Source organism: Rhinoderma darwinii, chromosome 11 (assembly GCF_050947455.1).
Source record: "Rhinoderma darwinii isolate aRhiDar2 chromosome 11, aRhiDar2.hap1, whole genome shotgun sequence".
Lineage (NCBI taxonomy): Eukaryota > Metazoa > Chordata > Amphibia > Anura > Rhinodermatidae > Rhinoderma > Rhinoderma darwinii.
In genome coordinates, this window is record NC_134697.1 from 27,794,185 (window position 1) to 27,817,728 (window position 23,544).

Genomic DNA, 23,544 nt, shown 5'->3' on the forward strand with positions numbered 1-23,544 from the left:
AAACCTGGAGAAAATTCATGCAAATACGAGGTGAACATAGAAACTCCACGCAGATGTTGTCGTCAGATGGATTCGAACCCAGGACCCGAGCGCTGCAGGACATCCGTGCTGCCCACTTTGTATATTCATAACTTTTTGTTACTAACGACCTTTTTAGACAAACCAAAATGTCACGTGGTGCGAGAACTTTATAGTAAAAATATATTTATAATTATTCTGATCATTCAACCGCACCCAACAACATTCTATTTGTTTCAGGTGGAAATTTAAAGAAAATCTTTATCCAAATAATAAAAACATCCGCAAGCTTCTGAATGTCCTTAGTCTGCGCAGTATTTCTGCTCTGCTATGGGGTGACTGTAAAATTCCCCTTCACTTTGAAGCTTCCACAACCTCCACTATCTTCTTTCAGAGGTTGCTAATTTTTAGAACACTCTAATAACGCCCATTTGTGTATATATATATATATATATATATATATATATATATATATATATATATATATACTGCTATACAGACCTGTGTAGAAACATTGTCATTTTGTGCAGTTTTCCAAAAATTGCAGCAAAATTCTATACATTATTTTGCAGGAGTTTTCACGAAATCGTGCCAAAAACATTGTGTTTTTATAAACCACATAATTTGTTCGGGGGAATAAGCAGCAAACCACAGTGCAATGTCAGTGAATGAAGTTTTCAAAACCTCTCCCACACAATATGGAGAAAAAAAAAACGCATGAATTTAAAAATCCCCAGCATTCTCTATTCTGCCGCAGAGAGGGGGCCGGATTTTGCCTCGGATTTCACCCACCTTAAACTGAAAAGAAAAATCTCGACATAATAATATTATATCAAAATATATTTATTTGTACTTTATTACACATCAATAAATACAAAACATACAAAAATAACCCCCCTCCCAAGTATATACTATAGACATATAAAATATAATTAAAAATATACCAGGTTCACATAATACAATATCAAAAATTATATATAGAGAAATAATTCCTCCCAAAAGAGAATCACATCCCAGGTAAAGTGGTAGCTATACCATATGTATGTGTAATCAAACTGACAGGTCCCTCCAATCAATAGAATATAGCAACCATGCTTATGATAATGGAGACCTAATCAGAAAAAAGCTATAAAAAGTTAGAAGTGGAACACAATACCTGTTAAGGACATGATACTGGGAGGATAGGACACCTGGACACCAAGCACCTCGACGCGCGTTTCGCAACCTTCGTATATACTTGGGAGGGGGGTTATTTTTGTATGTTTTGTATTTATTGATGTGTAATAAAGTACAAATAAATATATTTTGATATAATATTATTATGTCGAGATTTTTCTTTTCGGTTTAATATATATGGATTATGTGAAATCTTGAATCTAATGAATTGGCTAAGAGTATATATATATAGGTTATAATACCTTATTACGGTGTGGAGGAAATCTGCAGTCAAGTCTGCATTAAAATCTGCACGAGTCTGGTGGGCCCTTTCAAAAGTTTGCTATAGGACCCAGTATTTTCTAGTTACGACCCTGCTCTAGAGCTACAATTTCTACTGTAGCTGAGGACCAGAAGCTGAACCCGCAGTCACCCAACCATTTTATGGACAGCAGTACTTGGTCACCAGCATGCATATTAGTAGACAGACTATATACTTATCACGACTATCAAACTTATGGTTATACCCCTCAGCATTACAGTATGTCCTTGTTAGGGTTAGTACACATGTGGTAGGCATTCTTACACTGACGTATGATCCCCCCCCCCCCCCCCGTACTCCCTGGAGGTCAGCAATGCAAGCACCTCCTGTTGGGGTTATTATTTGTTTCAATGGAACGAACAGTCATTTTAATAGAAGGACCTGGGCCCTGTTTGGCTCTACGCGTGCACAATTTGGCACTGTGAGCTCTATGCGCTCTCTTAGTACTGTGAGCAATATGTGACACTTTGGGCACTGTGTGAGCACTATATGGTTTTGTGTGTACAAAGTATGGCACTCTGTGGGCACGGATTAACACCTTGTGGACTTGGGCATTTTATGAGCACAATATGGTTCTATATGGGCAAAGTATGGCACTTTCTGTGCTTTATATGGACACTGTAACTGGCCACTCTATGTACTATCAGTGCACTATAACCAGTAAATGGCACAGAATGACAGTCTATATGGGCATTATACAACACTATTGATCCAGGGACTCTATAGCAGTATATATACACACACACACACACACACACACACATATATATATATAAAAGGGCGTTATTAGAGCGATCTAAAACTTTTGCGCGTTGCCATCCCTCTTTTCTCTCAAAAACAGGAGCCAACATCATTATGTAGGGGAAAGGAGAGTCAGTTGTAACCAATCTGTGTTCTCCTATGGATAAAGGGAAATGCAGTCCGACTACGACAGCGCCGGACATTCTGCATGTGGGCCATTTGCAGTAAATACTAAAAGGCAGTGACGTCCGATCAATATTAGTCAGCATTTTTTTTTAGAAAGTAGTTGTGGATCTTGGAAGGACTTCAGATAAACCTATGGATGGGGAATCTAATGGTTCAGTAAATGATGGGAGGTGTTCATATCCTTCTCTTGAAGGAGACATTGGTGATGATGATCTTCATATAATCTCCTAGGAAGGTGGGACTGGAAGATCTGTGGGTCTTGGAAAGGCTTTATCTTATCCCATTGTGATTGAGAATTTTTCTTTACTTTTTAGGAAGAGGTAGCGTCCACCCAATGACATAATGTACGCCTATGTTCCTGCGTAAGTTCCTCTGCAAATATTTCTGTCTTTACCAAGGTAAGCAATACGCAGCTATGTTATTGTATATTTAAGCCCGTTCTTCCTATTACTGGGCTCGGTTTTTCTGAAACAAGTCAAATATTACTGAATACATAAAGTTTATCAAGGAACTACTTTGAATAAATAAATATAAAGCAAATGTCAACATCCAGATGATTTGCTTAGTAGGAAGGATACGGAAACCGTTTTATAGTTGTGAAGGTAGTCGCCAAAAAAGAAACAACATGTAATGCAGCCTTCATTACTGAATCTGTAATATATAAGATTTCATTCCCGTAAAGGTCTATCTGGATGGTGTTTTTAAGAGAGGAATTCCCTAATATAATTCTATACAAAAAACGGCCTTAGCAACGATGCGATAGGGAGAACGGCTGCAGGAAATTTCAATGTGACTGCACTGCAGATCCATCAGCAGACATAGGATACTGCTGACAGGTCTTCAGGAAAAACTCAAGGAGATTAAAAAAGCCTGTAATCTTGCCTGTTATCAGATCGCTTTTTTGGCTAAAGAAGCAATTGCAATAATACGATTATTTGAGCTGCCGTTTCCTGTCCAGTGCCCCATTCGCCCCGTCTTGTATTTGGAAGTCCCATCCCTGATTCCGGCCGGGTCTTCTGGCAACAGTCAATCCCTGGTAAGTCTATGACTGCTCTACTGAATCCTGAAATGGGTACAATGTCTGAACTTGGGGCTTTTATGGTCAGAGATTATAGTTGGCTTCACTTCTGGCCCGCTGCTTCAGAAAGGAGTAAGTGGGCAGACGCTGGTGAGTGACATCGCAAGTTGTGCTCACCCGTTCTATTTACTTAGGACTATGCTGACGTCCGAGACTAACACTTCCCTCACATTGCCACTGAAGAGAAGCACATCTGTCACTATGACTTTTGCCGGGAATATCCAAGAATGAACCCCAAGGATCAGCAGACCAAAGGAGCGACAGCACAGCAGCGCATTTCTACAAGCAGCTGTACTGCAGCTCCGCCCCATTACCCCTATAGATCACACAGAAGTTTTCCTGGAAAACCCCATTTGACTCATTTATGAACACTAAACTATATCTGAGTTTAGCATTCTGGATGCTGTGGTTCCTATTCAGGAAAGTCGCATTCTAAAATGACACTGCCCATCAAGGCTGGAATGAGGGTTAGGCGGGGAAGGTGGTTGTCTTGGGTGCCATTGGGGTGGGGGTAAATTTGCAATTTATGGGTTTTACAATAATCAAATACTGAACTTCTAGGACCAAGGATGGAGATGGGATGCATTCTACAATACTGGTCTTGGTCTTCTCCCGCCCCTGCTGCCTATAGAATAAGAAGTCATGTCATACCTGAAGATCTGCATTTTGGCCCAGAGGATTTCCAGCACGTACAGTTGATAACTCCTGTGCTGTCATCCACTGTATTAAAAATATCAAAAAGACAAGGAAAGACATTAAAACCCAATGTGGGTGTGAAAGGTGCAGACCTGCAAGCAATAAAGCTCTTTATTCAACCACATCAAATGATTACTGTAATATATATATATATATATATATACATATACATAGATATACACAGGATAGACAGACAGACAGATAGATAATCTCAGGGGTGTATAAATTACGAGCTACTTAGACCATTATAGGAGCCTGTTAGATTTGTTTAAGGTGCGATCAATAAAAATGCCCAAATATATATACACAGTTTTTATAGCAGTAGAAGCATAGGGGAGGGCAGGAAACTGATCCATTATTTGGCTTCAGACAGTGGAGGAAAAAGGGAATGGGTGGGGCAGCTTGGCAGGAAGCCCAAAAACAGGAGGGTAGTTAATAAAACGTAAATTCAGACATTGTGTACTGTGCGGGCAACCAAGGAAACGTGCAAGCGATATGTTCCCATGTTCTACTCAGGTCGCCATTTCTTACTGTAACAGAGATAATATTTCTATACAATTCAGTAAGTTTATCCCACTTAGAGAATGGAAGTTGCCAATTCCACACATAAAAAAAATGAATAAAAAATTGTGGCAAAAATTGCACATATAAATACAGCCTATGGTATATTGACCCAGCCGTACCATTAGGGTATGTTCACACGTAGTGAGCAAAATACGTCTGAAAATACAGAGCTGTTTTCAAGCGAAAAGAGCTCCTGATTTTCACACATTTTTGTAACAACTCGCGGCGTATTTTACAGCCGTTATTGGAGCTGTTTTTCAATGGAGTCAATGAAAAACGGCTCCAAAAAAACATCCCAAGAAGTGTACTGCACTTCTTTTTCGCCGACGTCTTTTTATGCGCCGTATTTTGACAGTGACGCGTAAAACTAAGCCTCGTGGGAACAGAACATCGTAAATGCCATTGCAAGCAATGGGCAGATGTTTGGAGGCGTAATGGAGCCGTTTTTTCAGGCGTAATTCGAGGCGTAAACGGCCCGGATTATGCCTGAAAACACTGCGTGTGAACATACCCTTGCCGTATAGCAGTTTTGACTTTAACCGCGTAAACTCAACATTTTAAAAAGCACCTTTTTTACAGGAGGTTTTGCTATAGACATCAATCGCAGAAAAAATGTGGCACAAACCCCACGTATATACAGTACGCGCAGTTTTGCCATGGAGCTTCCATCCAAACCATTACGGCCTTTACACTCCCTGCCATATTACCTGGCTTTAATTCGTCACGTGGTCTGCGGGTGTTACACAGGTGAGGTCAATTACTGTATATAGTTTGTTAATTACAGTCATGGTATATAAAGCTATTTACGATACAGAGACGTGCAGAATTTATTGTGGTGTTAACACAGTTTTGATGTGGATTGATCTATCATTTTTCAAGAAAAGACTCACAACGTGAATGTACCCAAATAACACTGGTACATGCTGAATTCTCATCTGATTCCATGGGGACATCAACAGACTGATCCTAATCATCTTACTTTACTGCCACCATTGGAGCGCCCTCTCCTCTTCTTTCTGTTAGTGCCAAGCAAACAAGAACATTCTTTGCTATCTATCTATCTATCTATCTATCTATCTATCTATCTATCTATCTATCTATCTATCCATCTATCTATCTCCTATCTATCCATCTATCTATCTATCTATCTATCCAATGCAATAAAGAATAAGTGAGAATGGAATTACCCCCATAGCTGTAGAAAGCTTCCTTCTCTCTGACGCAGACAACCATTCCTAATATATCCACTTGTTTGATGGGATGACTGTTGTAGAAAAAGATTCCTGTGATAACACAAATTAGTAGTATAATATAAAGTAGCCTAAATCTGTAGAGTTTGATGGCAACAGATAGAATTAGACTGGTAATGTTGACCTAAGGTGAAAAAAATGGGATCTTCCCATACTTCGTTCTTACTACCACAACCACTATTTCAGAACAGGAGGACCCAATGCTTGCCCCCCCCCCTCCTTTCCATCAATTGTAAGAGATGAGGGTGGTGTGACCCACATGGAGGTTCCCAAGCCTTCGGCGGAGATAAGCCTCTGTCAGAAAGGTCTAAGAGCAGATTATTTCTTGGAGTAACAAATGATCTGGTATACTGAAATCTATCATTTGTTAACCCATCCTGTTGAAATCAGTGGGCTTGACCAAAATGTATCTGATATTTATGGCCACCTTTACACTAGTTTATACGCTATATGGGAAAGGAGTGTGGAGGCCTCTCTCTCCATGGACCAGGGTTTTTTCATACATAGCAACTGAAGCATTACTTCAGACCAACCATGAAATTTAGGCCATGTGAACATAGAAACACCTTAAAGTGGGTATTACCATTTAACACATTTATGGCAGCGCTTTCCCTTGTAGTCTATGGGAGTTACAGAAAGGGAGCACGGCCCTTGTGCATCGGCCAATGGGAGTCCCAAAAAGAAAGATGTGACCCAACTTGAGGTTTGAGAACAAGGAGACATCTTAATAACAATGTATGTTGGTGCCATTGTTACAGCAAACAACCAATCAGAGCTCAGCTTTCATTTCTTAAACTGTTCTGGGATCATAAAAACGGCACTGTGATGGATGTTATGGACAACAACACATGTTTTCCTGTAAGACAGTTTTAATAAAAGAGGACCGCCATATTTCGGTGAGGTGATCTCGCCTATTTATATATTTTTTAATTGTCAGATGGGGTGTAGTCTTATCGGGTGCGGGGGCAAGGTACGAGGACCAGCATTGGCCTCTTCCTTGCTACTCCCCACAAATTAAAATCTACACCAGGTAGGAGCTGGCGTCGATTTCTGCTATAATTTATGCCCGTTTCCTGGCATAAGTTATACATTATTCCGGCCGCGGTGGCCCCACTGCCTTTTGTAAGCTATGCCCCTTTTAAAAAAAAAAAAAGTGGTGAGGGCAGCGTAACAACGTCACAATTTTTAATGCAAATTGTGACTTTTTGAAACATTTCTACGCCAGAAAACTGGTGTAGAGAGGTTGATGAATTCCACACCCTAATGTTTCATAACAATGGGAATATATATTTGTCCTCTGCTCATACAGATTCTGAATGAATGGCTGTGCTATAATTTGTATTACACTAAGTGATCCATGGCTGCAGACTGAAAAAGTGGCTAAAAACAACATTTTCTAATATACTAGACCTTTATCTATACTTACCAGGTACTTGATGCGACTCTTTTAGTTCCAAAACGTCTCTAATGTACAATTTGGCAAATGCTAGAAACACTGGATCCAATCCCCATAATAGTGACGGTATTTCTTCCATGAAACGCGTGGGAATTCATAGATCTAAATGACAAGACACACAACTTGAAATGACAGTGCACATTATATGAAGTTCTCCATTATACTCTATGTATCAGAATCACTGCAGCAGCAAATTCACCCCTGTCCCTGATAAATCATTGGATGGGGACGCAGCGCTAAATCAGCGTTCATTCCAAGGATTGGTGATCCCAATGCTCGGACACCCACTAATCACAAAGGAATGACTATACTATACTAGCGATATGCCATCACTTTGAAAGATGGGAATAACCCTTTAAGTCGGCCATACTCATGAGACAGCTGTCAACTAAATGCTTGTTGGGTCGACAGGTGTCTCGACTCCCCCGTAAACATGCACACTCAGATTTGCCAAGCATGCATATTTTGTTTAAAAAGGGATGTCACTCAAGCTGCCCGACACCTGGGGCAACAAAGAATTCTTGGCAGACGTCAGAGACGGTAATTATCCTATTGTATGGCCAGCTTTAAAGAGAATCTGAGACCTCTCCTGACATGTTTATATTAGTAAATAATTGTGTTCCCCATGAAATGCCAATTCTGGAACAACTTTTCTTAGAACCTGTGTTGTGCTTTTCCTCTGTTATTCCTCCTAGAAATGTATGAATAAATTGGCAACGGGGTGTTACCATTCCCCTGGTCAAAGGGGTGTGTCCCTGCATAGTCTCACTCTGCACACCTTGATTGGACATTGTCAGGCCCCATGCACAAGACAGCAAAAAACCTCCGTTTTTGCGGACCGCAATTCACTTTCATTGAACACTGACACCTTTCCGTAGCACTACGGAAGGGTGTCAGTGCCGTGGAAATGTTCCGGGAATTATGGAACATGTCCGTTCTTTCGCATTTTGCGGGCCGTGCTCCCATACTTTGTCAGTCGGCGGCCGGCCGAGCCCGCAATCGCGGGCCGTGATTGCGGGCACGGTCGTGTGCATGGGGCCTCAGTCTGTGTTGAGACTTTTTGGTACGTAACTTGTTTACATAAACCTATATTTCTACATATATATGCCTATGACATTTATTTAACAATATGGTCTAGCAATGGTTGACGCCTTTTTCATTGTGACTCATCTTTTTTATTCTGTTATGTCTAAATGTAATAAAGTTCATATTTTTATATTCCAATTACTGTTGTGCTGAAATTGATCATTTTTTCTCTCTCTCGAGTGTTCCTATAGTCGTATTTCGATCAACGCACCAAGGTTACTTGGTCATTACCACGGATTGCTTTTCTTTAGTACAATTCATCTACATAGATACATTTTATACTAATAACCTGAATGTCAGATATTGTACCATTACTAATGAATTAAATCCTTCCGCGGGTATTATTTTTGGTTTTCAGTCTGTGTAGGGACACACCCCAACTAGAAACACCCAGTTTTCAATTGTTCAAAAATTTTAAGGAGGAATAACAGAGGAACAGCACAATATAGAGTTCTAAAAAAGCGATGCTCCAGGGAATACGAAAACGTACTAAAACAGACACTTTATACACATTTTTTTATTTTTTATTAATATACATGATGCTTACTGACTGTTAAAATGTAGTCTTGTGTGTTGGTGGGGGGGGGGGGTGTTCAGTTGGGGAAATAGCTTTATGTTTATTTTTCAATACAAGTCACAAATCTCGAAGGTTACATTATTATAAAGGTGACAAGTTATTTTACAGGGCACTCTGATCTGAGTACTGTAGACAATAGGATCCAATTTGATATTTTTAGTTGCCATCAATACGAACTTTTATTGACATCAGTAGAAAACAACCCAAACAGGCATCAGTCACACATTTTAGGTGCATTGACTGCCCAATTCTTATAATTTGCCATGGTCGGCCTTGGATATGCTCCGTGTAACATCATTTGCTGACAGTTCTTTAGAACGTGGTACATGGTGCAAATCTTATTGTGATAATACAATGCCCATCATGCACATATACAGTATATCCATTATACAATAGCAACATGACAAGACAAATGCTACAGATTTCTGGGGAAACCTTTGCAGAAAAGGGTGGATTTATTTTTATTTTTTTACACCTCCCCATAGTTTTAAAAATTACAAAAAAAAGGCATCCAAGGCCTCGTTCACATCAGCGTCGGGTTCCGTTTGGGGTTTCCCGTCATCCATTCCGCCAGAGGAACAGATAAACGGAAAGCCAAATGGAAACCATAGCTTCCGTTTGCATTACCATTGATTTAAAGGGTAGCGCTTCCGTTGCAAATGGTTTCCGTTTGTTTCCGTTCCATAAGGTTTCCATTTTTATAGTGAAAACAATAGCGCAGTCGACTACGTCTATTGTTTCCGAATAAAACCAGAAACCTTATGGAATGGAAACAAACGGAAGCGATGCTTTCTGTTTGGAATCTCGTTCATCTCTTCTTCTAAAGGAAGAGAGCTAAACGTACTATAACGGTAGTGTGAACTTAGCCTCAGTTGCCATCAGGCTTTTTCAGAATTTTTACTACAGAACCATCAGTCGTCATCGGTTGTTGTTAGTTGTCATCAGTTTTTACCATCCATTTTTAGCATCAGTTTTTACCACAGTGGTCCACCAAAAAGGTCGTCCAGGCTCTGAAAAGGTGCCAATTTTATCAGAGTGGTGCATAGTTTTTGATAGCTTGGATACATGATAGATTAGATACTTGTTGTGTACCATATCAGGGATCTCCCTCTTGGCGCCGGCCTTGGCGCTACACTGCAGTCTGACACATACATTGTAATGTCACGTGTGTCATATTGAGTGCAGCGCCAAGGCCGGCGCCAAGAGGGAGAGCCCAGAAGGCAGCTGCTCTCCACTGACCTCAGATCAGATCTTGGAAGCAGCCTTGTGAAGCAGCACAGACGCCAAACACTAGCCCTAACTTCAGGGAGTAGATATTTGGCACCTTTACATCTACCCAATCCCACCTCGCATCTCCTACCCACCACACACCACGCTGGGATTGCTATTTCTATTGACACAACAGGGTCCAGGTGTCGGCCGTTGAAAACGCCCATCTTGGTCCGTTTTTGACGACCGATTTGCATCCATTTTGCATTAGTTCCGTGTCCATGTTTCCGTTTTTGACAGCTGATTGTGACCTGTTTTGCATCCATTTTTCACTGTCCATTTAAAAACGAATAAATTTCAGTTGTAAATAGTGCCACAAAGCCCCTATAGATAATGCCACAGTGCCCTCTGTAGAGAATGCCACAGTTCCCTCTGAAGATCGCGCCACATGCAGGGGGCAGATAGTGCCACCCACGCCTCCCATGTAGATAGCGCTATTGGGCGCCATTGAGGAGCCCTTGACGTCACAGTCCATTTATGTAACTAATGTATTAATGCCATGCACCATTTTTTTTAATGCAAAATAAATATGTCAATTACGACATAGTGGCATAAGGAAAAACAAAATTCTAATATGTTTAACGACCTGTGCAAAATTCTTTATTCCATGTGCGGCATTTTGATAAATGTCAAAGTTTGGGCCATTGTCGCCATGTAAAATCATAAATTTTATGATGTTAATACGATTGTTCGTCCCCTTACATTTTGCATCCTTTAGGCCCCATTCACACGGCCGTAAAAATAGTCTGTAATTACGGTCCGCAATTACGGACCCATTCACTTCTATTGTCCACGGACACCTTCCAGTTTATATACGGGAAGGTGTTCAGGCCGTAGAAGTGTACTGCAAAAGATAGGACATGTCTGTTCTTTTGCTTTTTACGGACTGTGCTCCCATACTTTGTATGAAAGCACGGGCCGAAAATGCGGGTGGCAGTCCGCGGCCGGCCGTGCCCACAATCGTGGGCTGTGATTATGGGCACGGCCGTGTGCATGAGGCCTTAGGCAGTACATTTCCTATTGACACCACTTCCCCTGTTGACATGGAGATACGTGCTGCCAAGAAGCTACCTTTTTTTGGGCCGCATAAAAGATGAAATCAGCCGACAAACGAGAGTTTGGTACGAGCGCTCATTTGCCCGGTCTTTAATTATAAAAGAGAGACAAAAGTATTAACATGTAGTCGACTCCCATTTTTAATCTGATAAACACTTTATAAGCTTTAGAACCAGTAAGAATCAGTCTGCCCGCATGTCATCCTGATTATATAGAGTTATTAGTGCGGTAACCAGAACTGGTCACATAAATAGTTTTTCTTTTGATCTAAAACTACTATTTGTTTCTATGGCATATATTGGTCCACCTATTACAGTGTACAAGCCTGGAGGTCTCATGGTGTCGCCCCCAGGCCGATATGACTTTACAGAATTGACTTCTACTGGCAGCGAAGCTTCTTATGCCATGACAAAAGTATTCATGTAAAAAACAAGTGCTCATGAGGAATGTTCTCAGACAAGCTTTGCTTGCTCGTTTCTAAAATTCAGAGGTAACCATGGATTTGTTCAGCCGGCTGCCAATGTTTTAGTTAAATGGATGCTAAATCCAGTCCAAAAATGTATTAGACCGGCTCGGAGATTGACAGAACATACTACTGTTATGTCCCAGACCACCAATTGTGGTAAACCAAGTAAGCGAAGTGAAGTTAGCTACTTCCTCCTTCATGGAGGCCACTGACACTACACTTTTAGTTGTTTTCAAAAAAATCAAGCAAACAAACAAAAAACAACATGTAGTGTTGTATACTCAGCATAAACCATCAATATGTGATCGGTCGGGGTCTGACACTCGGGGCCACTGTCGATCAGCTGTTTTTGAAGGGGCCGTTGAAGTGAATGGGAGAAGGATGTAATACTGTGAACCACGGCTACAAGTGTGTTGAAGATTTACAGTGAGCAAGTAGAATTGAAGGGGTACCAGCAATTGTACGAGCGTAGCGGTCCCTTCAAAACAGCTGATCGGCGGGGGTCCCAGGAGTTGGAGTCCGACCAATCACATATTGATGGCCTATCCTGAGGATAGGCCATCAATTTTTAGGGACTGGAAAACCCCTTTGAACTGGCCATAGACATTAGATTTCTGTAGGTAGAATCCATGGACAATCGAACGTCTGAAAGTGCTGATAGACAGATCACCGATATTTGCAAAGGGGAAAAGTGGATCCGACAGGCTGGAGTTTTACTTCTCAAATACTGATTCCTCCAGGGTTAAGTGACACCGAGGGTATACTCCTTTTGGTCAAACGTGCAGGTTAGAGGGGGAGCCACGGTTGGGTGCTGTTATTCTTTGACCAACAGATATCTAATGTCTATGGCCGGCTTAAGGGTAAGGCCTCACGCAGCGAAATTCAGCTGTTCGGCGCGGTTGTAAAATCACTTGTTAATGGCCGCGTGTTGTTGTGGGTAAAACTGCTGGTTACCTGCCAAATCGTGTTGTCCTAAAGGTCTATATATTAATGGCTGCACAATTTTGCAGCTAACCATCCGTTTTACCCGCAACACCACACGATCATTATGAAGCAATTCGACAACCACGTCAAAGGGCAAACTGGCGCGGTTTTCAGCTCAGTGCCGCTCTTACCCTTTGAAGCGCTTCTAATTGACCATTAATGCCACCTCAGCGGGCTTCCAGAGAAAGAATATACTAATTTTTGCAGCAAGGGATAGAATGTATACAGGACCAGGGTAAGAGATCGTTAAAACATAAAACTAAAATGTGTCCATGCTTAAAATGAGAAACTCAACAGAAGCGTATCTGCGTGACACATGTGCGGTTCTCTACAAGAAGCTCATTGTGCTGCAGCCGAGCTCCCTGGTGTATAGAATATAAGAGAAGATACAATGCTTCCTGACGTATCGGAGACTTGTGGTCTACACAACCGCTTCTATTCACCCTTCCCCAGAACGAAGAAAGGTTGGTGAAAGTTCACTAGAAAAAAAAAGCAAGAACGACACCCACGGGCGCAGAGACAATAATTCACGTTATATTGTTGTACATTGAACTACACCTCAAAACTCATGGAACTTCTCAAATCCTGTATTTTTAATCGACTTATTCAGCGCATATATTACATTTACTGAGGACGATGACCATGTGTGTTCAGCGGAGTAAAGATGGTCAAACGACAAAAATTGGAGGTTTGAAAAATCGTTCCTTAGGATCTGTCTGACATTTTCATCCTTCATTGCCGCTGGCACGGAGGAAACTTGTCCCACCAGGGTGAGTAGTGTCATCGCCTACCCACCGTTCCTGCAAGACCCGTGCACTAGGACGCAATGCTTGTTGTAAATGTCGCTTCCAGCAGCATATACGTTCACAGATATCGCTGCTGATAACAATCATTTTTAAGGTGGCACGATGAATAAAGATCATCAATAAACGCTAATTTGACATATTTTCTTGCATTCGTGCTGGCCAATTATCATTACGATCCCACAGAAAAAAGCGAATTGTGATGATAAAAGGGCCTTTAGCCACTTATGTCCTTTATCCCCAAAAACGTGTACGTTTGCGTGAGCTAAAAGTGCATGTAAACGGCAGGATTTTCTCTGACAGTAATTCCACCTTTACAGCCGTGATAAGCATAGAAGCAGAAAAAAAAATCTCATTCCGTTTTGTGTATACAGCTACTATGCAGACTTATGTGTTTCTGCAGTTTTACTACCTTTTATCTGTAGACTACTTCTTGATAATAATATTACATTTGGTTGGTAGGCAAAAAGTAAGGAAAAGCATCTAGAACATTTATTTTACCTGACGGCTTGCGCTGACGTCATCCATGTATGAGTATCTCCTTTGATGCAATGTTTTTTAATCCCCTATTTCCTCACAGATTGTGACCTATTATCTGTACATGTTCCCTCTCAATTGTAAAGTGCTGCAGAATAAAGGCCCTTTTACAATGCAGGACAGGCCAGGTCCTCCAGAGAGAGAGACGCTCTTGTAACCGCTCTCCACTCTGGCCAAGAGATGAAGATCCTGTACCGAGGACCCCTTCTATTAAATCAGAATGACCTAATAGGGTATATGAAAATAGGGTTTCTAAACTTTACAACCCTTTAAGCCCCGGAGAATGCCTTTAACAATGTGGTCAGTGTACCTTTTTACCCTATAGAGTTTATATATTTAGAACAGGATATCGTTCTGTATATAGCAGCACACGTGGTCAGAGATTGTGGCCACCATAACTACTTTAGAGATGCGTGACTTGTACTATCCGGTGACCCAGATGAGAACATAACCACAATAATTCATTGTGACTTTGATGTAAAGAACGAGGGCTGTAAAGTTTAATGGAGTGAATAATCGCACAATTATGACAGATTGAACACTTACATGAACAACATGCCAAAAGCTGTGACCCTCAAATAGATTCCTGTGCCCAACGCGAGACTGTAGAAAAGAACCGCTAATTGCAAGTGACACCGTGAAGAAAACTAGAAGAAACCACCAGAGGGAGAAGCCATAATCATTACCATCAGGAGCAAGTGTAGGACAGCCAAATGTAAAATAATGGCATACGTTGGTGCTACCTAAATAAAGATTTTTATTATTATACATAAATGTTCTGCTTCATTATAAATCATAAAAAGATAATTATATATGTCGGGGCCTGTGTACATCACATTTTGGCCCCATGTTTAACGTATAAGTTTGGTAAAGCTCCCGACATATACGTTAAATGAAGGCCATAGAGTTTAATTGGGTTGTCCGGGCACGGGGCAGTTTTTCATACTGATGAGCTATCCACAGGACAGGTCATTAGTATATGATCGGTGAGGGTCTGACACCTGGACCCCGCACTGATCAGCTATTCCAGGTGCCGGAAGCTATGCAGGGTCGGTGCCGGAAAGCAGATGGCTCCGGTCACAGTATAGCGGTTGTGCTGCAGCTTTGCTTCTATTCAAGTGAATAGGAGCACAGTTACAATACTGCAGCATGGCCGCTATGCAGTGGTCAGAACCTTCTGCTTCCAACACCAGCCACTGCATAACATCCGGTGCCCTAAAGCAGCCGATCAGTGCGAGGTCTGGGTCTCGGACCCCCACCGATCATATACTAATGACCTGTGGATAGCTCATCAGTATGAAAAACAACACCAGTAACGGAGAACCCCTTTAATGGTGTATGTTTAACGTCTTTAAAGGCTATTAAAAAAATCCCATACACCATACAGTGGCATAAATCACTAATAGTCTCCCATGTTAAAAAAAAAAAAATACATACGGCACGGTATATACCTTTAGTCTACTATGCTATTCCATCCTCCAAAAAAAGGTATACTGACATATAACTGCCCGATGGAGGCCAAAAGGATACACTTTTTGCAACCGTCGGACTAATGCAGCCCTATGGACCGTTTAACATGTACGTCGGTAGATTTTCTGACGTACGTGCTAAACCTAGGGCAAAAAGGAGTTGTGAACAGACCCGATATCATATGAATGTCACCACAGTATTAGAAGATCTGCCAACAGAAGGACCCTTTTATGTTAGGGCATTTAGAAGGCGCCCTAATAAGGAGAGGACAGTGGGTGCATCTTCTCTTCTCTTTGTAAGGACGTGTAATAGAGATCATAACCGAATATGTATTCCAGTTTAAGAAAACAAAGGTTATTCTTTGTATAATGAAAGGTTATAAAACGCTCCAATATACTTTCTGTATCAATTCATTAGGGTTCACGAGATCTCTGCTTGCGCTCATTCAATATAAACCTTCATTTAATTTTCTTCCTCTCCTGTTTTCTCAAATTGTATTCTATTTCTATCGTAGCGGGGGTAGGAGGCTTTAGGTTTAAATTTAATCCACATAATTTTATTGAAAAAAAAAAAAAAAAAGAACCTTCACTATTTGCTTTCAGTGGATAAAAATATGTGCCCACTAGTTCAGCTTTAATGGGACACTATAAATTTGCACTAATCTAAAGGGAGCCAGTTGAGATGACACGTTCATATTAGGCAGACCCTATTATTCGTCATACGCATGGTGAGGCGATGTGTACAGAGCCCGTGCAGCCAGCATACAATGTCCCTAAGGGTCTGTATTACATAGCCATTGGCACTCCATGTACTGGCGTATGGTACCGTCACGTGGAAATGTATTCTTCCCTACAGGCAACGCTTCTAGGGAAGAATACCTCCAAAATATTGCATGTGAAATGGGAGGCACACAAGGTACAATATGGGCCCGTAGGTTGCCGTGATACAATTTTCGGGATCAGTATAAAAACATCTCGTGTTAGGAATAGGCACCTGAAGTAGAAGACTCCTAAAGTGCCAAACAGTGGGCACACAAATAACTCACTATATATGCTAATAAGAATTTCTGACGAAAGTGCTGGGGAGGCAAATTTCCTTGCAGCTTGAAGCCTTTCAAATAGGACTGTAACAAAGGAGTCTTGGGTACAGGGCATGTACTTTGGGTGGCATAAAAGAATCAAAAATTATCACCTAATCCACAGGATAGGTGATTGTTTCCTGATCGCTGGGGGCCTACTGCTGGGACCCTTACCTATCATAAACAGGGTCTTGAACCCCCAGATCCTCCTCACTCCACCCTCCACACGTGAATGGACCAGCGGTCATGTATACGCCCGCAGCTTCGTTCAATGTCTATGAGAATGACGGAAATAGCCAAGAGCTGTACTCGGCAGTTTCCATCAGTTCCATAGACTTTGAGAGGCACGGCAGAGGGCATGCTGGACCGCCATTGCTTTCAATGTCCTCCTCACTGCGGTCGAGCTGTAAGCAGGAACAGGGGGGGGCCCACAGCATTCAGAAAATTCTTACCAATCCTGTGGATTAGGTGATAATTTATGATTCTGGGAAAACCCCTTTAAGTGGGCACTATTTCTCCTAGTTTTTCCGTTTTTATAGGGTATTGTATACTTGCCCTAATCTAAAGGAAGACGGTTCTGGTAATAAGTTCACTTTAACATTACATTTTAGTTTATTTATTTACAACAACAACACTTTATCCTACGGGATTAAATGCCTACGTAATATATAACCAATTATCGTGGATTAACATTCCTACTACCTAATGCTTTAAAAGAAACTTACATGTAATTTCATGACTTATTGCAGGAGCTTTTAAAATAGACAATATAATAATTTTATCGTTCAGCTGGTAGGAAACCTGCATCACCAACATAAATAGGAAATGATTTATATGGACACCCTGGAATCTCCCAGACTTTGCCTCGACTTGTAAATATTACTCAGTCAAAACCATAAGGCGTTTCCTCTTTGTGTAAAACAGAAGACAATTGACAATCAGAACCTTATAATTTATGTAGGAAACAATCGTGATGGTTGCATAATGTGACACGCCGTGTGGTGACATGTGTCCCCTAGAACAATGGCGGATTCAATACAATGGTGAGATGACAAGAATACAAACATTGATGTATCCAATCACAACATGTAAAATATGACTGCGGTTATTTCAGCAATATCACTGCGATCAATCACTGCGATCAATCACTGCGATCAGCTCTATATTATGTACAGTATTCCTATGTGTAAGCTCATGGATGGGGACAACCAGAGGACACTAAGGAATATCCGATTCGATCGCAGATAAATGGACATTGGGAAATGACAAATTAAACAAGGACATGTACAACATAAGATGATCCATAAATGGTTAAACTAGTGTTTTAGCCATCACTATACGGCTCCAGGAACCTGAGTTCGTAACGCCTAGTTCGCATCTGCGTTGGAGTCTCCGTTAGGGCCCTCTGTCGCAGTTCCAGCTGAAAATACCGAAACAATAGCGCAGCATGCTGCACTATTACTTCTGGTAAAACCACGGACACCGCGATGGAAACCTGATGGAACCCATCAAAAGGCAATGGGTTCCATCAGTTGCTGGTGGTGTCCGTGGTGCAACAGAACTGGCGCTTCCGGTTATTCCCCTGTTCTGCCCCTTTGATGTAGCAGAACAACAGAATGGCGAGCAAAGATGTGAACCGGCCCTAAGATGTATAATGTGTTTGGCATCCGGCTAGAAAGGACATTTGGGAGGAGGGGTTTTGTGGGAGAAACCCTGTCAGTCAGCAGCTGTCAGCCAATCAGCATTCCTGGGAACACTCCCAGAGATGCTGATTGGCTGGAAGCCGCTGACTGACAGAAAGCAGCTGACAATTCTCCACCCAAATGTCCTTTTCTGCTGAATACCAGGCATAGTATAAACCCTACAACCTCAGGCTATGGGGGCTCTTTGGGTATTTTCAGGATAGGCCATGAGTATTACATTGGTGGGGGTCCGACTCTTTGCAGCCCTGCCGATCAGCTGTTTGAAGGGTCTGGCCCCGTCATTGTTTACATCGATGTAATATTTGTTTATACTTACACACACCGTTACATTCGAGCGCCACGGCCCCTTCAAACAGCTGATTGGCAGAGGTGCCGAGAGTGGGACCCTCAACAATCTAATGCTGATGGCCTATCCTAAGAATTGGCCATCTATTTTAGAATCCTGGATTACCCCTTTAAGAGAGAGAGTGATGTACTACAATAACAAGCATGCCCTGCGTTCCACAATATCCACGTCGATAAAATTAGTATACGAGAAATTGTTAGGCTATGTTCACACCTGCGCTCATCATTCCGTTGTTCTGCTCCGTTAGAGGAGCAATAGAAGGGAATAACCGAAAGCGCCGGTTCTGTTGGATCATTGACCTTAATGTCGGCTTTCTGTTGGGGGTGTCCGTGGTTTTATTAGAAACAATACCGCAGCATGCTGAGCTATTGTTTCTGGTCATCTCAGCCAGATCCTTCAATCATAGGAGTGAACCAGCCCTTAGCACGTTAAATAATGGAGATAAGATAATAACCAATTTACCCTTCACCCAAGCGCAGCCCTTATTTAGCACGCCGGAGATGCATAACAAGCTTGTCGTATGTACAGTCTGCAGATAATGATCATTGCTGGCATGTACACACATTGCTTCCCAGGTCATGTTCACATTGTCGGAGCGGATTTTATACTTTACAACAGGTGTAGGTGACCTCAGCAGTTATCCAGCGGTTGTGTATTCACTCACATAATTTGGCATTTCTGCAGCCAAGGTTGGATTTCAGGCAGTGCACACGGGTTCATAGGCAGCCCCACAACCAGAACTGCTGTAGAACGCCTGGGACTAGTAGTTCTATATACCCTTATATGGTCATTCTACAGCCTTGTAAAGGAATCCTGGATACGGAGGCGCATGAAGTCTCCGCGGCTTCATACTACAAAGTCGTGGGCACTCCATGAGCAACCGTATGGTGCCTCTGCATGGCACTGTATTATGGGAACCTGTGAGCAGTTTTGAAGCCTCCATACTGCTGACAGAACGATAAAAGGGAGGGGGGAGGGGGGCATTGTAAACATACCTTTTGTCTTGGTCATGCAACTTGCGTCACCGAGAAAACAATGTTTAATTCCCCCAGCGCACCGAACGCAAGTGCCACTATGGCGAGACGTCATGTGCAAGTGCTAGTGCACCGAACGCTGCACGCGCCACCCCTCTGCTCTGAGTCACGGCTCTAGCGGTCTCCTGATTGGCTGCTAGAGCCGTTAGTCAGAGTAGAAAAGGGGCACTTGTGACCGCCGCGCCGGGGGAATCAAACATTGGTTTCACGGTCATGCAACTTGGATAGCGGAGAAAAAAAAGTAGGTTTAAAATGCCCTCCCCTATAACGCCCGGTCAGCAGAGCACTCAAAACTGCTCACAACTTTATGACGGCGTCCGAGTAAGATGGGCTTGTTTGGAGTTTGACACCGGGATATGTTTATAGAAAGCCGAAAAATAAAGGCTTGTGCAATATTCCTTATGAAGTATATTACGTTTACCTTGTTACTTCTTCTGTAACCTGTGATTTACGACTGCTATTACCACGGTATCTTGTGTTTTATGTTTGGGAAATGCTGTAAAATATTAATAAAAAGATGTTTAAAAAAAACAAACCTGCTGACAGGTTCCCTTTAATATAAACAAACTTGGAGTAAAATTCACATTATTTATTAAGAGGCACAAGCTTCTGAATAAGGCGCGTCTCCGGCCGTCCCTGCGCCAGAAAGTCAAATGTAGTCTCATATCTGGCGTATATTTGTGCCAGAAATGATGCCAGATTCTGGGGTACATTATGGTAAATTTGTCAGGATGCGAGTGTCCCCGCCACCTTTATCCAAGCTTTGACAATGGTAACACCCAGTTGTCAATTTATTAAATTTCCAGGAGGAACAACAGAGGGACAGCACATAACTGAACTCTAATAAAAGATGCTTCGGCGCCGCGATTTCATGTAGAATAAAAGTGTTTAATAAAACAGACATGTCAGGAGCGGTGACAGATCTACTCTTGGGACTTGTACTTCTACAGATGGTGTCCTGCTGGATTTTTATAGTTTGCTTTTAGTTTTATAGTAGATTGGTGACCTTTAAGAAACTGCAAGCAAAAGATAAGAAGTCTAGCACAAGACCATACATAGGAATGATTCAGAACCTTGTCTATGGTGAGGTCAGAAAAGCAAGGGTTCTCCGCCACACATCTCTCTATCCAGCCTGTCTGCCATGTCACTTCTGCTAAACCTAGTTATAAATAGTATGGGCGGGTTTGGAAACACAGCAAGACACTGCTATGACAAGCCAGATGCGGTTGTATCGGCTGTGATTGTTAATAAAGTTCGAACATTGAACAAAAAAAAAACATGAATCTGTTACTACGGAAACGAATGCGCGCACCCGGTGGTGATATGATGGCGCGCAGCGAGAGCCCCATGTCCCCGGCGCCTCTATCGAGTGTTTAACGCCGGACCAAAAAAAACGATTACTATTCTCCATGAACCCGGTGCATTTGCCATAGATATTACAAGTCAGAAGCTGTTGTATGCGTTATTGCTGTTAATAAAGTTTTTTCATTTAAAAAAAATAAATGCTGTTGCTAAGGAAACGTTCGCGCTCCGGGCAGAGGCAGTAGAGAGGTATCGCGGGTACGCGCAGAGCTGGGCCCGGTCTAGAGGAAGTGTATGAGCCGGGGCCGCTCGCTATTGATGGACTGTGCTTGGCTCACCTGGCGTCAGATAATATTTCCAGTCGGTTATCTGGCCGGGTCCGGCGATCTGGGTGCTGCGCATTGCTCGGGTAACTCCCCCTCTTCCTCCTCCTCCCCCCTGTGTGGCCGGGTCGCGTCCGTGTGATGGGCTGGGCCTGACAGTAATGTGTGAGCGGCCTTCGGATAGGATTTCCTGCAGGTGTATATTGATCAGCGCTCCTCCTTATCTCCCTGACATTATCCCTTGGGACACCTACAAGTCCATGTCATCCTTCTTGTGGACGGGATCTACTAAACTCTACAGGATCTAATTCCGGGCGATTCAGGACCGATCTGGGTGTCTCTAAAGTGATCGCATAGGACATTACAGCCACCAGACGGGATCTTCTGTTGCCTGTTTCCTCAGAGGGATCAAGTAGGATCTACTAAGTCTATCATCAAGTAGGATCTACTGCTGTATCTATCATCCACGAGATCAAGTAGGATCTACTGCTGTATCTATCATCATCGAGATCAAGTAGGATCTACTACATCCAACATCAGAGGCATCAGGATCTACGACTATATCATCCAAAAAATCAAAAAGGATCTGTTGGTGTTTCTATCAGCCTGACAGATCTATTATTTTATCTATCATCAGAGGGATCAAGGAGAACCTACTGCCGTATTCACCATCAGAGGGATCTAGCAGGATTTCCCAGTTGATCTTTAGTGTGCCCCCCCACTTCCCTGTTATCAGGAGGGGCATGAAGCCAGCGGCCCCCCACTGATCGTCTTCACACGTCCAGAGCTGTGGTTTGGGGAGCGGCCACCAAAAAACAGAGGAAATGTCTTTCTTTAACTTTCGTAAGATCTTTAAGCTTGGTGGGGAGAAAAAGAAGAAGCAATATGAACATGTGAAGAGGGATCAGAACCCGGAGGAGTTCTGGGAGATCATAGGGGAGCTGGGGGACGGCGCCTTTGGAAAAGTTTTTAAGGTGAGTAAAGATGGGGGGTCGGAGGGAAGAGGGTGCAAGACCTGATCGAATCATTTGTCTACAAACTGCAGGTTATTACTGACCATACACTGATAATTCATGGGTCTAACGGCACAATATGGTCTGATTAGCGGTGCAGATTAATTAGATTTGGCCTCTAGACCTTGGAATTCATCAGCGATGGGCCTAGAAGTCCCCCTTTGGGGCAATATACGTAATAAACCGCACCAATTACTACAATGATATTCAGTATGTTCTTCTAAGGTATAATATATCGCAGGTTGTGACCGAAGGGGGCTGAAACTTTTTGGCCAGTTTGTGTCGCTAGGTATTGGGTCTACATTTCTATACTGGGATCTGTAGTTCTACACACAGCTCCTAGTTTGATGACTGACAACTTGTGGCATGGACAATAACCTGTTTGTATAATGTGTGATAAGTGATTTCTTGGCCGGCGAGATACATTACGAGGACAATTTGGAAAGCCCTGCTTTAGTTTATATCCATAGATCAGAAAAGGGAACAAAGTGTCAGCAAGTTACCCAGGAGGCCCTGCTCACCGCTGGTAAAATATTGACTTCTGGATTGTTTTGCTACATTGTATTTATTTTCTGTTATTTTTGAATCATGTTGTGCCTTTCACATATAAACAAATAGTAGAAAGTAACTTTTAGATGTTGGGTTAGGTAGTTTCACATTCGTAATGTGGCCACATTTTAAGGTCCTTGTCATGGCCACAACGCATGGACCCCATCCACGGTCTACGGAAACCGGCATAGGGTTCATTGGTGATCTAGGTTTTCTTCAGTAGAACTGTGGGGGGTCCTGGTGTTGCAGCTGTAATCCAGAGCCAGAACGGGAAAGGGGACGGTAATGTGTCAGGAAACCCCCCCCCCCCCCAAACAAAAAAAAAAGCCTCCTGGGAAAGCCTCATGATAAATGTCTCTAATGCTAGTGAGGTGTGTCCTGTCACCCCCATCACTCCATTTTGAAAGACGTTTTTGTCAGTGTCATATGCAGCAAAAAAATCACATCTGTAGGATAAATAAGGAATATATATGGGTTGTCGG

The 23,544-nt window shown here is 42.3% G+C and overlaps 2 protein-coding genes across 4 annotated transcripts in view; one reads left to right on the forward strand and one right to left on the reverse strand.

The window, feature by feature from the left end:
- STN1 (STN1 subunit of CST complex) overlaps positions 1-22,073 on the reverse strand; it is a 32,606-nt gene extending 10,533 nt beyond the window's left edge. Inside the window, exons 1-5 of one of the 3 annotated variants that reach the window (XM_075843216.1) lie at positions 21,516-22,073; positions 20,297-20,371; positions 7,437-7,568; positions 5,948-6,043; positions 4,152-4,220 (exon numbers count right to left, since the gene is read on the reverse strand). In XM_075843216.1, the coding sequence (XP_075699331.1) occupies positions 4,152-4,220; positions 5,948-6,043; positions 7,437-7,545 (274 nt within the window). In that variant the 5' untranslated portion in view covers positions 7,546-7,568; positions 20,297-20,371; positions 21,516-22,073. Of the gene's footprint in view, positions 1-4,151; positions 4,221-5,947; positions 6,044-7,436; positions 7,569-20,296; positions 20,372-20,948; positions 21,075-21,515 lie in introns of those variants that run through there. The other 2 variants (XM_075843217.1, XM_075843218.1) reach the window with 2 other exon arrangements.
- SLK (STE20 like kinase) overlaps positions 21,205-23,544 on the forward strand; it is a 58,903-nt gene continuing 56,563 nt past the window's right edge. The window contains exon 1 of the mRNA XM_075843215.1: positions 21,205-22,474. Within this exon, the coding sequence (XP_075699330.1) occupies positions 22,325-22,474 (150 nt within the window). The 5' untranslated portion in view covers positions 21,205-22,324. The remainder of the gene's footprint in view (positions 22,475-23,544) is intronic.